Raw genomic sequence first — 17,768 nt, forward strand, 5'->3', positions numbered from 1 at the left:
CAGAGAAGGGGTCAGCAAAACACTAAAGCTCTGGGTGGGGATCCCTTGGGGTCAGGCCAGGAGTGAAGGTGGACTAGAATGAGGTCAACCTGGACACACTAATGATTTGGGTCATCTTAGTCCTCGATTGGATTTTAAGTGATCTGAACAGGCTGGTGCTCCCGGGCCGGCCAGACACCTGCCAGGAGTAACAATAAATCACCTGGGAGAAGACAGACGTCGAAAGTGTCTGCAGTTTTTCTCACAATGTCAAACACTGAATCAAAACTAACTAGTCATACAATAAGTCAAAATCATATGATCAAAAGCCGAACAAGAAATAACAGTAAGGGGCCTGTTGAGCATTCAGATGGTCAGGTTCTCTGAGAAACAAGCTGTAAAGTGCCAAGTTTTGTGCACAGGTTTTTGGGGAGCGTTCTTGGGGATGACGCCATGGAAGGGTGAAGGAAGCAGGACTGTGCAGAGGCAAAGAGGAACCGCGCTCCCTCAGAGTGGAGCCGACCCCCACCCAGTGCTCACCGGATGCAGGCTGTCCCTGGGGACGGGGGGGCTTCGGTGTGACTTAGGGCCACGTGGCTCTGTTCTAGAGGGCAGACTCTAACAGCAGGCCCCACTGAGTGCTCTCAGCCACCAACAGTCCCAGAATCTGCTGGACTTTCTGACAAAGAAATCTGGGCGGTACACTACAGCAGGAGTCACAACACCTATGATTAACACGCTCAATAATTAAAAGACAAAATTAAGAATTCCAGGTGAAGAACGTGAGGCCTAGAGAGGAAAAGACTGTGCACAACTGGGTAATATTAGTGTTGAGACCAGTACTTCAGGCTTACAGATTCAAACCCACATCTTTTTCAGTACAACCACTAACTATGCCTCGGTCAAGTCTCTGTTTCCCTATAGCTCATGCTTTGATGCCTGTGGGAGGCAGAATAATGGCCCCCAAAATGTCCGCATCCCAATCCCCAGAACCTGGGCAAAGCGACTTTGCAGATGTGATTAGGTTAAGGATCTATCTAGAGATGGAGATTATCCTGAATCACGTAGTCACATGGGTCCTTACAAGCAGAAAACCCTTCCTGGCTATTATCAGAGGGATGCATCACAGAAGAAAGAACCAGGGAGCACAAGAGGGGCGCAGGAAGCCTGCAGAGGGTGCGGGCGGCCGGGGGCATGTGGGCCACAGCTGCTCCAGCCTCCAAGGATGGAAGGAGCCCATGGACAAAGGGACACAGGCGCCTCTAGACACTAGAAGAAGCAAAGTCACAGATTCTCCCCAGCCTCCAGGAAGGAACGCAGCCATACCAATGCCTTGATTTTAGCCCAGGGAGGCCCTTGTTGGGCTTCTGAACTGTAAGGCAGTAAGTGCTGTTCTTCAGAACCATGAAGTTGCTGCTGACTTGTTACGGCAACAACAGGAAACTGATACCATCATACACAGTTCACTACATGGGCCACTGTCCACATGCAGCTAGGAACAGATGCCCTACCCCCTCCTCTATCACATCTAATTCCTACATGTTTTTCTCAATTTCTTGAACAATTCTTTTTAAAACAGGGTATGAGAAACACGGAAACCACTCTGTGTCCTGACTACTCTGTCTGGTTTTGATTTTGTTTCTGAGCATCCATCACCAAAAGGTTTGGTGACAGTTTCATGTCATGCTCCATAGCACCTATGTCCCCACCCCTCCTCACAAAGGGTTTCTGGCACAAAAATATCAACTACCAAAATACATCTCAGTAACGCCAAGAAAATATACGTCCAAAGCAGGATTCACATTATTAGACACCCGGAGGGAAAAGTCTCTTCTGGCCAATATGCCTACAACTTCTTCAACACAAGTAGACTGGACAATTTTTGGAGTCTTAGATAGATCTCTTTGCAAAACTGATGAACTCACTGTGAATCTATGTACCTTCTGCCAAAAACGTACATACAAGTAAATTTGCACATAACATCAGCAAATTCAGACCCTCCAAATCTGAGCTAATTTAAACACCACTCAGAGAAAAATGATTCTCTGAGGAAGCGTCCACGCCATCACAGAGAGACAAAACCCCACCTGCTCCGAAGAGAGAAGCCCAACTCAGCAGAGGGGACACAGGACCGGGACCAGCGTCAGACAAGAGCACTATGTCTCAAGCAGAGGGACATGTTATCACCCCAGAGAGAAAAAGCCTGAAAATCCACAAAAACAGGACCCAGAAGAGGACTTAGCTGAAAGGAAATGATTATTTTCCATTAAAAGATTCGTCTGCGCTTTGAGTCAGTAATCGCGAGCTGACTACACAGCGCAGGCGCGGTGGCAGGTGCCGCGGAGGGTCCCGCGGAGGGTCCCGCGGAGGGTCCCACGGAGGCCAGGACATCGGCCCTGCCCTCAGGGAACAGACTCGCAGGAGAAGACGAGACCTGAACAGAGCAGGTGGAAAATGACCGTGTGGCAAAGCCGCGGGCACAGACCGCCCAGGAGCAAATGGGCGCTCATCAGAGCACACCAGGCGGAGGGCAGCACTGAATGCCACCACCTTGGAGAGAAGAAAACCAGAAAGGAGTACGTTGTCTTGGCAGCTGGAAGCCTGGGAACAAGGTCAGTTCAGGCCACCAGGGCTGCTGGGTGCCGGTCGTAGGCACACAGCCAGCCTCGGGCTGAAGCAGTTCGGACCCCAGAACCGCACTCCTGCGCAGGAATCACGGGAAACACACACAAAATAGAGTCTACGAGATCATCTGTTTCAGAGAGCAAAGCAGCCGCAGGTTTGCAAAAGCCCCACAAACTTGACAGTACCCATTCCGTCACCACAAGAATTTTATCGGGTAAAATTATAATCATAATTTAACTCTGGCCATGTGGGTGACAGAGGTGTATGTGTCCGTAATTCTGGTCCTTTGATGAAGTGAGTGATGAAATGACCTTCCTAGGCTCGTCGTAACCATAGTTCTGGGGTGTTCCGATGGCCTTGTTATAGGAAGATCAAATTTTAGGGTATAAGAGGCTACAACACATTTGCAGGTATTGTATCCTGATGCACCTTCATAATTCAGTGAAGTAGACCCAAAGTCAAGGTGGATAATATTATTCCTACTCAGGAGATAAAGGCACTGAGGACCAGAGAGGTTACGTGACTTTGTCAGGGTCACAAAGCCCCTAGAGGAAGAACAACGCAGACTCCCAGGCTTGAGTCTGGTTCTCTCCCTGTCGTGAGGACGCAGGGACCTGGCCACACAGGTCAGAGGTCTATGGGACTGAAGTTAGAGCCTGGCTGACCTTGTCATCACGCCATGCCCTGTTCTCAAAAGAAAAGCCACAGCACTTTCCGCACACGGCCTTCTCTCCATCTGCCTCACCGCCGAGGGGCCAACCCAGGACCAGGCAGCTGGACACACCGAGAAGCCTGGACACAGGGAAGGGGCGTCGGAAGCGTCATGAAAGCCCTTCTCCATTACGGGAGACACAAACCTCACGACCCTCCAGGACTCCACGAGCACATACCCCCCTTCCCCACCCCCACCAGGAAATTCAAAATTGTTTTCATTTTCTCACCAGCCTGAGCAGGTTAACGCTCACTCTGGGTAAACCCCCCACCGAGAGCCGCACCCCAGGCGAGGGCAGGGCGACCCGTGAAGGCCAGCAGGAGGAGCAGGACTTTGCTCTAAGTAGGGGGGACCCAGGGTGGGCTGCTCTCTCTACCCTGAGCAGTCTCCCCCCGGAAACGGCCTCTTTCCCAAGAGCGGCCCCCAGGTCACCGGGGTGAAGACCAGGAAGCCAGAGGTGATGGGATGCGTGTCTCCACAGCAGATTGTGTTCTACACACGAAAGAGAGTAAGGCCCCAACGTCTCACTCTGTGCTAAGTACCTACTTGTCTCCCGTGCCCCGATCACACTTGCAGGCCCGCGGGGCATGAGAGACGCCGCTGGGGACCACGGGGCCACAACACACAATCACGCATGTGGTCACTCGCGCTCACCCCTGGTCGTGCAAATGCCCCCTCTCAGCACCACCAGGGGCTGCCGCCCGCCCCGCGCCCGCCCCGCCGGCTCCTCTCCAGCCCCTGGTGCAGCCCAGCCCCCACCCTTCAGCAAAGAGCTCACCTCACACTTGAGCAGCAGCACGGACACCACCAGCTGGCCTTCTGGAGATGCCGCCCCCTGCCCGCCTCACCAGAGAAGGGGAGCCTCTTGCCCTCCTGCAGCCCTCTTTCTCTTTCCCCCTCCTCTTCTCTGGCTTCTTCCCCTTAACTGGGAAAATCAAGTCACGCGTCCCCTTGTCCTTTGAAAATGTCTTACCTTGACTCATCCACCTTCATTCCTGCATTCACCGCCAAGCGTAATGGTGGTGTAGACAGGGAAAGCCTTCCTCAGCTCTGACCCTCCCTCCCTCCAATAAGCTGGCCTCGCCACAGCCACCCCACAGCACGGCCCTCCTAGGGCCCCGCCGCGTCACGGCCACCACACGCTCTGACACAGGACCCCTCTGTCCCCTGGCCCCCAAGGACCCAATAGGCCATCACCCCTCCCTGTCTTCTCCCCGTCCTCCCTTCTCAGACTGGCTGTGTGCCCACGGTTCTGTCCAGACTCTTCCCGGCCCCCTTGACCACGAGCACCGTCACGGTCACGGCGACCTCGCCTCACTAGGCAGGTGCGGGGTGGTGGAGGCCTGAGGCCAGTCCCCAGCAGCCCCTGCCCCCTCCTGCCTGGCAGGCCTACCACCAGTTAATCCCAAGTCCACACCGCCCACCCTACTCAACATTCACGCTCCACCCCTGCCCACTCCTTGCTTAATCTACCTTTTCACAACCTCTTAACCAGCTCTTCTGACTGAGCCTTGCTACTCCAGCTCACCCTCCACCTCCCACCTCATCAGGTCCAATCGGGACGGCAGGTTCTAGAGAAAGAGACTAGGTCTTCACCTCCCCCTTCCAGACCAGAGGGAACCACACGAAAGCAAGAAATCGGAACAGCCAGTGGTCACAGGTCCACAGCCAGTGCTGGGAGAGGACACCGGACCAGGGCCAGGCAAGGCGGACGCGCTCAGGCCATCGCAGGCCTGGGGACCGAGGGGAAGCTCCCAGGGCGCTTGCATGCAGTCAGCCTAACAGTGAGTGCAAAGCGGGGAGCCTGGGGGGCTCAGTTGGTTGGGCATCCAACTGCAGCTCAGGTCATGGTCTCACAGTTCCTGAGTCCGAGCCCCACGTCGGGCTCTGTGCTGACAGCTCAGAGCCTGAAGCTGCTTCAGATTCTGTGTCTCCCTCTCTCTCTGCTCCTCCGCAGCTAATGCTGTCTCGCTCTCCCTCTCTCTCTCAAAAATGAATAAATATTTTAAAAATAAAAAAAAAAAGAGCAAACCTCAAGCAAGAAAATACACAGAAAATTACATTAAAAATGTCACTGAAAAGGTTCTAAGTAAAATACAGCCTAGCAGAGTACTATTTGGCGACCAAGTGGAATTCTGCCCCAGAATGCCAGGGTGGCCCCACATTTTGAAATTAGTGATTTAAGTGGCCAAGGAGACCACAAGGTAAAAATCACACATTGCACGGCCCGTCCCACGGACACTGGAAGCATCTGAGAGGTCGGACACCCCCTGTGACTGTGAAGCTGCTAACAGGAAAAGCTGTGAGGCCTCCAGACACGAGCCTGACGCCCAGGGACCTCCCAACCCACAGCAGCCAGTCCCTCGTGCTGAGCGGCCCGGCCCTGTAAAGGCCGCCAGCCCCCAGCCTCGCCCCTGGCCGTGCCCACCCCGGGGTCCCTGAGAACCCCCTGGCACAGTTGCGGGGAAGCCCGCCTCCCTCACCCCTGCTTGTGTGGCTCCAGGCTTCACAAGGCGGCTTACTAGTGCACTGGCAACGCCTGGGAAAGCCACCGAAAGGACACCACGTCACCTTCCGCAGCTGTCCTCAATGTCACTCGGCCCTTCTGGCCTGGCCGAGCTTGGCTGCTGAATCCGTAAGAAGGGCAGCACCCGGCTGACACAGGAGTCGCGGGACACGTCCCTGCTCTCTCCACATCTCCTCCACGGCGCCCACAGTGCCTCTTGTCCCGAGCCACACCCGGCCTCTCCCACCCACGCATGCGCCAGGCCACGGCTGGCTGGAGTCACCCGTCCAGCGGTGTCCAGCAGTCACTCAGGGTAGCTGCTGAATGACCACTGGCCCCCACAACTAGAGAAGGTCTGAGGCACTGGGGAGCTCAGTCGGTTAAGCATCTGACTCCTGATTACAGCTTGGGTAATGATCTCACGGTCCGGGAGTTCGAGCCCCACATCCGGCTCTGCACTGACAGCAGAAAGCCTGTTTGGGATTCTCTTTCTCCCTCTCTGTGCCTCTCCCTTGCTGGCACACACACTGTCTCTCTCAAATAAAGAAACTTAAGGAAAAAAAAATTAGAGAAGGTCTTCTTCATGTCAAAAGTTTCAAAGAAGTAAGTTGCAGGAGAGAAACAATCTATTTTGTAGAAACATTTGAAAATAGTCCTAAGGAACCGCCGTTCTGTTAGCTGTGAGCTACAGGTTAAACTCAAACTGGAAAAGTGGGTTTCTCTTGCCCAGTACATTGAAGGCGCATGTGAGGCGTCTTCAGTCCCATTTACGCTGCAGCGCGTTCAAACGGCGCTGGAGAAACATGTACAACAAAGATCACAATCATCGCTACAGGTTCACACGTACAAGATTCAAATATGCAATAAATCTACAAAACGAGCTGTGAGACGGCCTGTGGGGAGATGCATCACTGTGAAAAGTGTCTTGTGTCGAGTTTGGGCGCAGACAATCCATTGACCATGTGACTGCGGTTATTGCATGGCCTGTACAATAACGCTCCTCCCTTGCAGAAAAGAGCCGGAAAGCCCACCCAAGAGACGGGAGTACATCACTTGTCTCATTAACCTCAACAGACTTCAGTCATCACCTCGCGGAGGAAATGTGACCGGAAGAGCCAGCCTAGCTGTCTAAGCTATAGTAATAGAAGCACGAGCACAAGGGGCGCCGGGGTGGCTTAGTCAGTTGAGCGTCCGACTTCGGCTCAGGTCATGATCTCGCAGTTCGTGAGTTCAAGCCCCGTGTTGGGCTCCGTGCTGACAGCTCGGAGCCGGGAGCCTGCCTCCGATTCTGTGTCTCTCTGCCCCTCCCCCGCTCGTACTCAGTCTCTCTTTCAAAAATAAATAAAACATTTTAAGAAAGAAAGACAGAAAGACAGACAGAAAGACAGACAGAAAGACAGAAAGACAGAAAGACAGAAAGAAAGACAGAAAGAAAGACAGACAGACAGACAGACACGAGCACAAAAGGCTGCAAGCCAGGGAAGTGGAGCGCCCGGACGGGGAGCCGGAGTTTCTCGGGAAGGCAGCTAGCGATCGCAACGCTAACCGGGCGACTGGGATATACACATACAGAAATCAGGTGTTAAACCTGCAACTCACATTGTTCCTGAGCAAACATTCTGGAAGGCTGGATGAAGAAGCCTTTAGACGAGATACACGAGTCTTTATATCTTAACTTCAACGACTTAATTGTATTTACTAACGACCTGATGACGTGCGCTCACAGCGGGACAAGCCCCTAGACTGTCCAGTCCAAGCGTCTGCCCGATGCAAGAACAGACAAGACAAGAAGAGACACACTCCTTAAGAACCAGATTCTGACCACCTCGGACCACAAGTAAGTTCCACGCTGTTAGCAGGGAAGCCAGGGACGCCGCCCGGTGCACTCACCCCTTCCCTGTAGCTCTGCCGTCACACCGCCCACGAGGACACATCTCCAACCTGGGCACACAAACACATCGCCCAGGCAGCCCGTGGAAACGCAGATCCTTCTGATTCTCCGTCTGGTGACAAGGCAGCTGCTGGCCGGGCGAGGACACGCTGAACCGCACGGTCTACACAGTCTTCTGACTCTGCTGCCAGAACGACCCGGTCTCCGTGGCATCAGAGTCTGTTTCACTTCATGGAACAGATTTCAAAAGCCAGACCCTCCCACCTGGACGCCAGACGTCGAACCAACAGCAGGAGGGAATGGAGCTACAGGAATATTAATCCAAACAGTTGCAAAGCAGGATGTTCACTGCGACCCTCAGGACGGCCTCGCTGCACGTTTCTCCAGGGCAGGGAGCGAGCGGCCGGCTCCTACCCCCTCACCGAGGTAGCCCTTCCGCGCCCGGAAAAACGGGAGCAGGTACAACTTTCTGACAGGCTCTGAGGCCAGAGGCTCGGGCTCGAAAGCTCCAGGAGAGGACGGCGCCCGCCCCCGCCCCTTCCCGTCCCACACCCCCCTCCGCTCTCCGCACATCTGCAGACTGGGTCCCACACGACCTCAGCAGCGCCAAGGAGGACCTAGAGCCGAGGCACCCAGTAAGGAAGTGGGAAGGAGCCACAGTCAGCACACGAGGCGGGGATGAGGATGCCTGACGGAGGGGAGGGTCTCAGCCACAGGCCCGGAGCGACGTGCACCCGAGCGCCGGAACCAGAGCAAACACGGGTCCTGCTTGAGGACAAACTCAGCTGTAGAAATACAAACATGTCTCTGTACGAGACACCTGTGCGCAGAGAAGGTACATACGTACACAGATCATATGCGTACACATGTATGTCCACATAGATCCAATCTGGGCCACGGTATCTGAGGAGGAAAAACAATGAAAAAGACCAAAGGAAGCGAGCGAGTGAGCTGGAACCAGAAACGGGCGTGGGGTTTCTAACTGCACAACATAAACAGTAATAAAAGCCAAGCATCGAAATTGGCTCCAAACTGAGCTAAATTTGCGCTCCACGTGGCTGAGCTCCGTAGGCCCCTCCCCAGGCTGCTACTTCCCAGGAAAGCGTTCTCCTGTGTTCCCCTCAGCTACGGAAGCACAAGTACGACACGGAGCTGAAGACCAGTCCTAAGTCAGACACCACTTCCTATGACCAGACCCACGCACGGCCCTACGCGGGGTGGCCTGGACACAGGTCCTGGGTCACAAGCAGTTCGCAGGGATTGTGGAGGCGGCCTCGCTCCCACCTGCCAATCACCTGATTGACCCAGTGACTTAGCAAACAGGTATTATGCACCTGCCAGGGGATGAAAAAGAAATAAGAGGTCTTAGCCCTGCTGTCCACCGAGAGGAAGGGGACGTCTGTGCTTGACCGTCTGCCCCCGACAGCAGCAGTATCATAAACGAGGACCTGGCACAGAGCAGCCAGCGTGTCTGGTTCTGAATAAAAGGCCTCAGGGGCTCCTGGGTGGCTCGGTCAGCTAAGGGTCCAACTCTTGATTTCAGCTCAGGTCATGATCCCGAAGTCATGGGATAGAGCCCCACTCGGAGCTCTGTGCTGACAGCGTGTGGCCTGCCTGGGACTCTCTCTCTCCTCTCTCTCTCTCAAAAACAAAACAAAATTTAAAAAAAAACACCTCCAAGAGCAAAGAGGGCACCAAAGAGGAGGAACCCGGCCTGAAACCGAAATCTCTAACAATCACAAGAGGTTTCACTGCTCACAACCGGAGTGTCCTCAATTTTAAAACGGGAAAGGACAATCCCTACGCCCAGGTTTGTTGTGACAATTAAGCGGCCCGTCAGATGCCTGGCACCTACTACCCATTCAACAAAAGTCCGCCAAAACTGAAACAGACACAAAGCCCCACACGGGATGAAAGCCGCACTGGAGGCTGTGAGAAAGCAGACGGGCCTGGGGTGTGGGGGAGGGCGCGCCAGTGCCCAGGTCTCCAGAAACGGGACAGCGGCACAGACAGCAACCTGGCCAATCAACCTCCCGGACGAGCACGGGGCGCCGCACCCGCATTCTGGGTGGCCAGAATGCCAACCCCCAGCGGTGAGACACAGGGAAATGAGACACAGGGAAAAGAAGCATTTCCTCACCAACAGGAAAATGGAAAGCTATACAAGAAAAAAATGAAATCCTGGTACCGTACTTGAATCAGCAGCCAGAAGTATTTATAGATCTAGAAAAATGAAGACCCTAAATAAGGATTTGGCAGGAAATTATTATATAACTATACGGGGAGTCTAAAGAAACACAGGGGAGGGCACAGAAAAAACGAAGTCCTTCGTGACGACATCCAGCCAGTACACGGTGTCCAAGGACGGGAAGAAAGTGCTAAGTTGAATGTGATTGTTCTCAGGCAATCAGATTAGATGGAAAGGGTGTGTTTAGGGCCTGTAGATCTTAATCAGAGTCAGCAATCTGACTTCTTAAAAGACTTGTAAGAATTATATGGATTTTTTTTAACTTTAAATACACAAAAATAAAAAGAAACTAAAATCATAAAAGCCAAAAGTCCCTTCCTATGAGCTAAAAGATGCCAATCACAGGATACCAAAATGTTCCATGAACAGTAATGTGCTCAGCATTTTTACTTTAACGACCCCTGTATGGCCCTCAAGCCTTGTTACCTTCAGTCAATGGTCAATGATCAAATCCCCACCTTCTAATGTAAACTGCTCTCCACAGTGATTTGAATGTCACTGAAAACCAGCCCTCCGCTGTCATGTTCAGCTCTTATACTTTTACTATAGTAATGGGTCTTCGAATTCCAGAATGTCATGGCCCACAAGCTGCCCAAAGTAAAGCAGGACAAAAATGTGCTACTTCTTTTAAGATAAAGGAGAAATTCAGATAAAATATTTGATGCCCCAGGCAAGGATCCACTCCTTGATATTAATCCAGGAAAAAACATGTCAAACCCCAGTGAAATAACATAACAAAAATCCAACACGGAAGATCAAAACCCCTGGGTTATTTAGGAGATTTCTTGAGATCAGGAAGTTACTAGGTATGCTGGTGGAAGGTGCACACTTTAAGTGGCACATGACCAGGGAAACTCAGATCCCCCCATACGCACCGTTTGCATGTGCCCACACGTGAGCTTCTTCCAGGAGAAAGCAGTATAACTCTGTGGTTAAGGGGCTTTGAAGTTGGCTTGGGTTTAAAGCCTATCTAGGTTAGAGTCCCAAGTCTATCATCTCCTGGCTAGGTGGCCTTGGCTCACAGGAAGAAAAACATCTCCAAGGTCAACTAAAGATTAAGTGAAATACATGCACAGTCTTGAGCAGGGCGCCCTGCACACAAGGACCACTCTCAAAAGCTGGTAGTTAAGGCACAGTCTTGGGTGATGAAGCCCGCTGTCAAACCCTGTATCACAGCCCGTTCCTCTCAGGGTACTTTGAAATTGCCTTGCATGGGTTTATCTGTAAGCATTTTTTAAAATGTTTTACTTATTTTTGAGAGAGAGATAGAGACAGCATGAGCAGGGGAGGGGCAGAGAGAGAGGAAGACACTGAATCGGAAGACAGGCTCCAGGCTCCGAGCTGTCAGCACAGAGCCCGACGCGGGGCTTGAACCCACGAACCGTGAGATCATGGCCTGAGCCAAAGTCGGACGCTTAACCGACTGAGCCACCCAGGCGCCCCTATCTGTAAGCATTTTGTCTCATTACAATAAATAAACATTTATTGAACGCTTACCATGTGCCAGGCACTGTTCAAAGCTTTTGAATTAAATGTTATCAACTCATTTAATTGACATAACAGCCACGGAGGATCGAGGCTCATTTTCCCATTTTCTTGGCAAGGAAACCGAGGCCCAAGGCTACACAGCCAGTAAGGGATGGAGCTGTGATCTACACTTGGCCGGTGCGGTGGTGGGCAGGCTCTTAGTAACTAACATGCCTCCCTCACTGTAAGCTTCACCAAAGCAAAGATCATTTATGGTTTAACACACATTTGGGGCATACAATTCTGTATCAGACCTTCTCCAGACAATGAACAAAGGTTGTTTTTGTTTCTTTGTATGTGTCCCTAAGTGCCTTGAGCAGGTTCTCAAACGCCACCTGAAGAGACGGAAACCAATACGAGGTTCTATCAGGTCCTACACAATGCGACCTACCTGCCCTTCCGACTCCTCCGCTCCATCCCTACAGGCTTCCTAGCTGTCCTGCCAAACCGGAAGCGCATCCCCGCTTCCCCGCGTACACTGTGGGGGTTCACGCACTTCAGACATTTACTGAGCACCTACTACGTGCTGGTCACGGTGAACAGGCACTGGAGTACAGGATGAGGAAAAACAGGACATTAGTGGGAAAGAGGTGAGACCCGAATAGAGTCTGTGGCTCGGTTCATAGGATTATACCGATGCTGATTTCTAGGCGTTGATCGATGTGCCATAGTCGTGCGATCGTCAACATTAGGGGAAGCTGGGCGAAGGAGGCAACAGAACTTTGCGTTTATCTTTGCAACTCTTGGGTAAATTTAACACTGTGTCCAAATTAAACGACCCCCTCACCGCCCTCCCCCTCCCCAAAATCATGGATATGGTGCCGCCTCTGGGAGCTCCAAGGCGGGAGGAAAACGCACACAAGCTGCCACCCTGCAGAGAGCGGCGGGAATCAGGCCCGCGGCAACCGTCCAAGGGCGGCTGGGGGAGGGGCGGCGGGGGGGGCTCCCAGGCCGGGGGTCGTGGGCACAGGACGCAGGACCCTGGGCCTTCCTGGGTAACCACGTCCCGTAAAGGGGCCCCCCGAATCTTCCGGGCCCTCCCGGGACGGGGGAGCTGGGATGCAGGGAGGGCCTCGCTGTACAAAGTGCGCGGCGCGGGGGACTTTCCGGGACCGACCTGGAACTCCAGCCCGTAGATCACCGGCGCGTCGTCCTCCATGCCGCGGCCGCTCACACGCTGAAGGCCTGTCCCTAGAGCCGGCGCGCCCCCGCTCAGCACCCATTCATTCCCTCCCTCCCAGGCTGCACGGAACCGCGAGCTCTTTCGGCCTACGTCGGCTCCCGTAGGCCACACTTCCTGTATTTTCCTGATACGTCATCGGTACGCTCCTCGCCGGCGGCCAATGGCAGAGGCGCCGGGCTCGTGCGCATGCTCATTTCATTCTATCCGGGCTCTCGACCCTACTGACGCCGGGAGGCGGGCCCGGCGGGGAGGAGCCGGGTCGCGAGCCCCTGAGGGGGCAGGGCTGGTGGGGTCGAGCGGTGGGGGAGGGCCCGGGAGGAGGGGAACTGGGAGGGGCGGGCGCCAGGGCCTCGCGGGGTCGTCGCTCCGCCCCCAGCCCGCGGTGGGGGGGCACCGGGACGTCCCCTGCCGGAGCCTTCGGCGCCGCGTGTCCAATCGCTCACCTGGGGCTGTGGCGCGGCCCTTTGTTGTTACCGTTAGTGCTCTGCCCCGCGCGGAGACCGAGGCTTTACCGAAGCCGACTTAAGGTTCCGCTCTCTGACCGTGAGACTAAGGTGTCATACTTGGATTTTAGAGATGAGAGGCTGCAAATGTGACCAACGGATGAGGGCATGGAGGTCGTAAAGTGGGGAGCTAGGATGTGCGCCTGGCCTGTCTGACGCACCTAGGCTCTGCCCAGGGTCCTCAAGGTCAGGGGCCATGCTCCCTCAGGCCTCCGGCGTGGAGCAGTGTCCGCACTTGGGGAAGGACGGGAGGGAGGGCTTCGGGGAGGATGTACTACCTACCAATGCTGATGAGTGATGCCAGGCACCTGACCAGCATTTGACTCTGAATGGGAAGGTGCTGGAAGACCTTGGGTTCCCTGGCCGTCTCCAAGCTTTGTCGTAGAGGACTTAGCATTTCCAAGGTATCTGCCTTGACAGACGGTGTCCTTGGCAGACAGAAGTGAAATTGCATGGAGTCCAAAAGTGTCATAACAGAATCCCGCTCATTAAACTGAATTCCACTGGTTTAGAAGACCACGCACTCCTACAACCGTGTTTAATTTTTTTCTCTACACTTAATCAATCTTCTTGACAAATGAGATCACCTCACATCTGTAAGAATTGCTAGTATCAGAAAGTCAAAAAATAGCAAGTGTTGGCAGGCAGTGGAGAAAGGGGAACTCTTATACCTGTTGGTGAGCATGTAAATGGGGACAGCCACAATGGAAAACAGTATGGAGTTTCCTCAAAAACTTAAAAATGGAACGACATATACTCCAGCAATCCCCCTTCTGGGAGTCAAAGGAAATAAAACCACTATGTCAAAGAGATATCTGCACCCTCATGTCCAGAACAGCCTTAATCACAGTGGTCAAGACATGGAAACAACTTAAGTGTCCATAGAAAAATCAATGGATAAACCAAGTGCGGCACTCACCCGTGCCCACACACACACACACACACACACGCAGTGGAATATTACTTAATGTTAAGAAAAGAAGGAAATCCTGTCATTTGCGACAACATAGATGAGTCTGGACGACATTCTCTTAAGTGAGAACAGCCAAACATGGACAAATCCTGCATGATTACACTTACATGTGAAATGTGAATTTAAAAAAAACAAAAAACTATTGAAATCATTGTAGGAGAGGGACACCTGGGTGGCTCAGTTGGCCAAGCGTCCAACTTCGTCTCAGGTAACAATCTCACCATCTATGAGTCTGTGCTGACAGCTCACAGCCTAGAGCCTGCTTCAGATTCTGTGTGTGTGTCTCTGCCCCTCCCCCTCTCAAAAATAAATAAACATTAAAAAGAATCATTGTAGCATTAGAATGGCGCTTATCTGAGGCTGAGGAGAATGAGATATTGATCAAGGGATACAAATTTTCAATTATAAGGTGAATAAGTTCTGAAGACCTACTTAATAATGTACCCTATAAGTGAAACATTTTTTTATGTTTTATTTATTTTTGAGAGAGAGAGAGAAACAGCATGAGCAGGGGAGGGTCAGAGAAAGAGGGAGACACAGAATCTGAAGCAGCCTCCAGGCCCTGAGCTTTCAGCACAGAGCCCGATGCGGGGCTCGAACCCACAAACCGTGATATCATGACCTGAGCTGAAGTCCGACGCTAAACCGACTGAGCCACCCAGGCGTCGCTAGGTGAAACTTTTGAGAGTAGATCTCAAGCGTCTTCATCACACACCCACAAAAAAAGGTAACTGATCTGCATGGTGGATATGTTAGTTTAATTGTGATACTCATTTCACGATGTATACATATGTCATGACATCACATTGCACATCTTCAATATATACGGTTTTTTTTTGTCAAAACTAAAATAATATAAGAAAAATCATTCATGAAAGGAAGACAAAAATGGCTTTGCTCTGTTGTATCCCAGCGCCTCGCGTCCTGGCAGTCACAGTTAAGGTTTGATGGATAGCTGCTGGATGAATACAGAGCCCTCAGTGATTACAGTAAAAACCGAGGAAGCAGACACACAGATCTGAGCATCTTACCCATCATCTCCCCCCCCTGAGATTGATTAAGTCGTGGAGCTAAGAGAATGCAGAGTCTTTATGCTGCTGGGTTAAATCTACCCACCTATTACTGATATCATTAGTACCATCTTTATGGTTAGTATTATTATTACACAAGAACAAATGCACGGCTATACAAGCAGAAAATACTGGCAAGCACAAAGAGAAATCTCTAAAAATAAGTATTTCTTGGGTGTTTTCGCCAGGAATCAAAAGAAAGTGCCTAATCTTATCTCTTCCACCTGCCCCTCCGGCCCAGGTTTCCCTGTAACCCGAGTATCAGACTGATTTCCCTCCCCAACCCGAGGGATGTGTCAATTATCACCGCCCAGTCCCCGCCCACCTGACCGTCACGGCGCGCAAGCTCCACCCACCGCAGCACCAACCGGAAACGCGCGGAGCAGCCGGCTCCCGCACTGAGCATGCGCGGAATCAGACAGCCCGCCCAGAGCGCGCAGGCGCAAAAGCCGGAGAAAGTGCCGGCTCGAGTCCCTCCTTCCGGTCTTCTTCCACCTTCTCCTCCGGACTCTGGTCACCGCTGTCCGTGACTGTGTCTCCAACCCCAGTGGGCGGGTGGCAGGTGAGACTCAGGGCCCGGGCTGTGGGGAGGGGGCTCGGGTCGTCCCCAAACGCAGCCCCGCCGGCCTGACCCCGGCCCCTCGCTGGCTTGTCCCCTGGCTGCTCCTCCCGCGGGGAGAGGGCGTCCCTTCTGTGTCTCCCTGGGGAGCTCCTCTCCGGGGATTCGTCCCCTGGAGGCTTCTCCCGCGGGGCTCCTCCTAAGGGACCCCCGGGGGTGCCCTCCCCGGGGGCTCCTCCTTGGGGGTCTCCCTCAGCAGCTCGGCCCCGCCCCGAGCAAGCCCCTCTGGTATCTCTTCTTGGCGGTGTGCTGTTTGTGGACAGCCGTGACCTGCCCACCCAGACTCGGTGCTGCGCGGGTAAAACGCGGCGGTTTGTGCGAAAGCACAGACGCCACAGTGAATGTTGCGTGTGATTACACAGCCTGATCCCTTCCAGTGCAACGTTCGGGGCCGAACTGACCGATAGAGTCTGTGCGCTGTGTAGACTGACAGCGTTGGTTTTAAACACGGGGCTCACAGACAGCTTCTAAACGTGTCGGTTTTCCTCACGCTTGGACCAGTGACACTGGGACCTACAGTGTCTACCTTTTTATGGTCGTTGGAAGATCGGGTGTCCTTGCATCCAAATACCTTACCCCTGGCTTCTTTTCGTGGGTTCAGGAGATGGTACCGAGTGACAGCTCAGGAACCGGCCCGCTGTGGCGGGAGGGGGGGCAGGGGGAGCGCAAAGGGACACTTAAGTGGCGGCACCTTTCCCTGCGTCCTCACATCCTGTGGCTCCTGACGGGATCTTCAGGCATCCAAGACCCTGTGTTAGCAGTGTGCCGCCTCACTAAAATTGCAGCTACTGTGCTTGTGTGTGTGGTTCACTGCGGCCTGAAAGTGCCTGTGCACCAGCCACTGTTTGTCCCTCATCACCCCGGTGCACAGTCCCAGAAACCAGGCCTGAGAGGTGAAGTTACCCCTCAGAGGGCACTGAGCAGTGAAGCTGGCACTCAAGCAGGTCGTCAGAGCTTGTGCCCAGTGTTATTCCGGAATTCACCCCTGTTGCTCTGGATCATGATCTGTCCCAGCAACCGAACCTGGAGAGCAGAGGCAGGAAAACCTGGGTAGAGGTCCTGCAGCAGCAAGCGCTGGCAGTGTGACTTTGGCCAAATCCCTTGGTTTTTCCCTGCTGAGTAATGGACGTAATAGCAGTACTTTATAAGTTGGTCCTGAGCGTTAAATAGGACAGTACATGTTGGTGCGCTGGTGGCTCAGGTAAGCACCCCTACTCTTGATTTCCACGGAGGTCATGGTCCCGGGTTGTGGGATCGAGCCCCGATTTGGGCTCTGAGCTGAGCACAGAGCCTGTTTGGGATTCTCTCTCTGTCCCTCGCCTGCTTGCTCTCTCTCTCTCTCAGAATAAATATTTAAAAAAATAAGATCATAAATGTAAAATGTTTGATGTATTGTGGGTTCTTTACATGGGGGCCTTTGAAAGTCCATGCTAATTAGATTTCCACTAAATGGCATATGTTTTCATGGAAATAGGGTTTACACTATTGCAATCTGGAAAAAAAAAACAACTTGGAATTCCAGCATCATGTCCATAATCTGCACTATTGTGGTTTTAATTGTTTTTAATGAAACTTTTCAGTTCTCAAATAATTACGTAAAGTTAGCACTTAAAGAGAAATCATGAGGGGCGCCTGGGTGGCTTAGTCGGTTAAGCGTCTGACTTTCGCTTAGGTCATGATCTCGCGGTTCGTGGGTTCGAGCCCCGCGTCGGTCTCTGTGCTGACTGCCAGCTCAGAGCCTGGAGCCTGTTTCAGAGTCTGACTCCCTCTTTCTCTGACCCTCCCCTGCTCACGCTGTCTCTCTCTCTCTCTCTCACCTAGAAATAAATAAAACATTTAAAAAATTTTTTTTAATTAAAAAAAAAAGAGAAATCATGAGGCGTTAATTAAGGGCCTTGTGCAAAGCACTCACCTGAACAGAAAGTTCACTTT

General features: G+C 52.7%; 2 protein-coding genes across 4 annotated transcripts in view; one reads left to right on the forward strand and one right to left on the reverse strand.

Moving 5' to 3' along the window:
- The window catches only part of EIPR1 (EARP complex and GARP complex interacting protein 1), a 126,115-nt gene extending 113,368 nt beyond the window's left edge, over positions 1-12,747 (reverse strand). For 2 of the 3 annotated variants that reach the window (XM_039257377.1, XM_039257376.1), the window contains exon 1: positions 12,606-12,728. In XM_039257377.1, the coding sequence (XP_039113308.1) occupies positions 12,606-12,647 (42 nt within the window). In that variant the 5' untranslated portion in view covers positions 12,648-12,728. Of the gene's footprint in view, positions 1-12,605 lie in introns of all 3 variants that reach the window. The other variant, XM_039257378.1, reaches the window with a different exon arrangement.
- A 2,916-nt stretch (positions 12,748-15,663) lies between these two features.
- Positions 15,664-17,768, forward strand: part of TRAPPC12 (trafficking protein particle complex 12) — a 73,130-nt gene continuing 71,025 nt past the window's right edge. The window contains exon 1 of the mRNA XM_039257374.1: positions 15,664-15,779. The gene's annotated coding sequence lies outside the window, so the exon portion shown is untranslated. The remainder of the gene's footprint in view (positions 15,780-17,768) is intronic.

The sequence above is a fragment of the Hyaena hyaena genome, unplaced genomic scaffold, assembly GCF_003009895.1.
Source record: "Hyaena hyaena isolate Hyena2069 unplaced genomic scaffold, ASM300989v1 scaffold_612, whole genome shotgun sequence".
Classification (NCBI taxonomy): domain Eukaryota; kingdom Metazoa; phylum Chordata; class Mammalia; order Carnivora; family Hyaenidae; genus Hyaena; species Hyaena hyaena.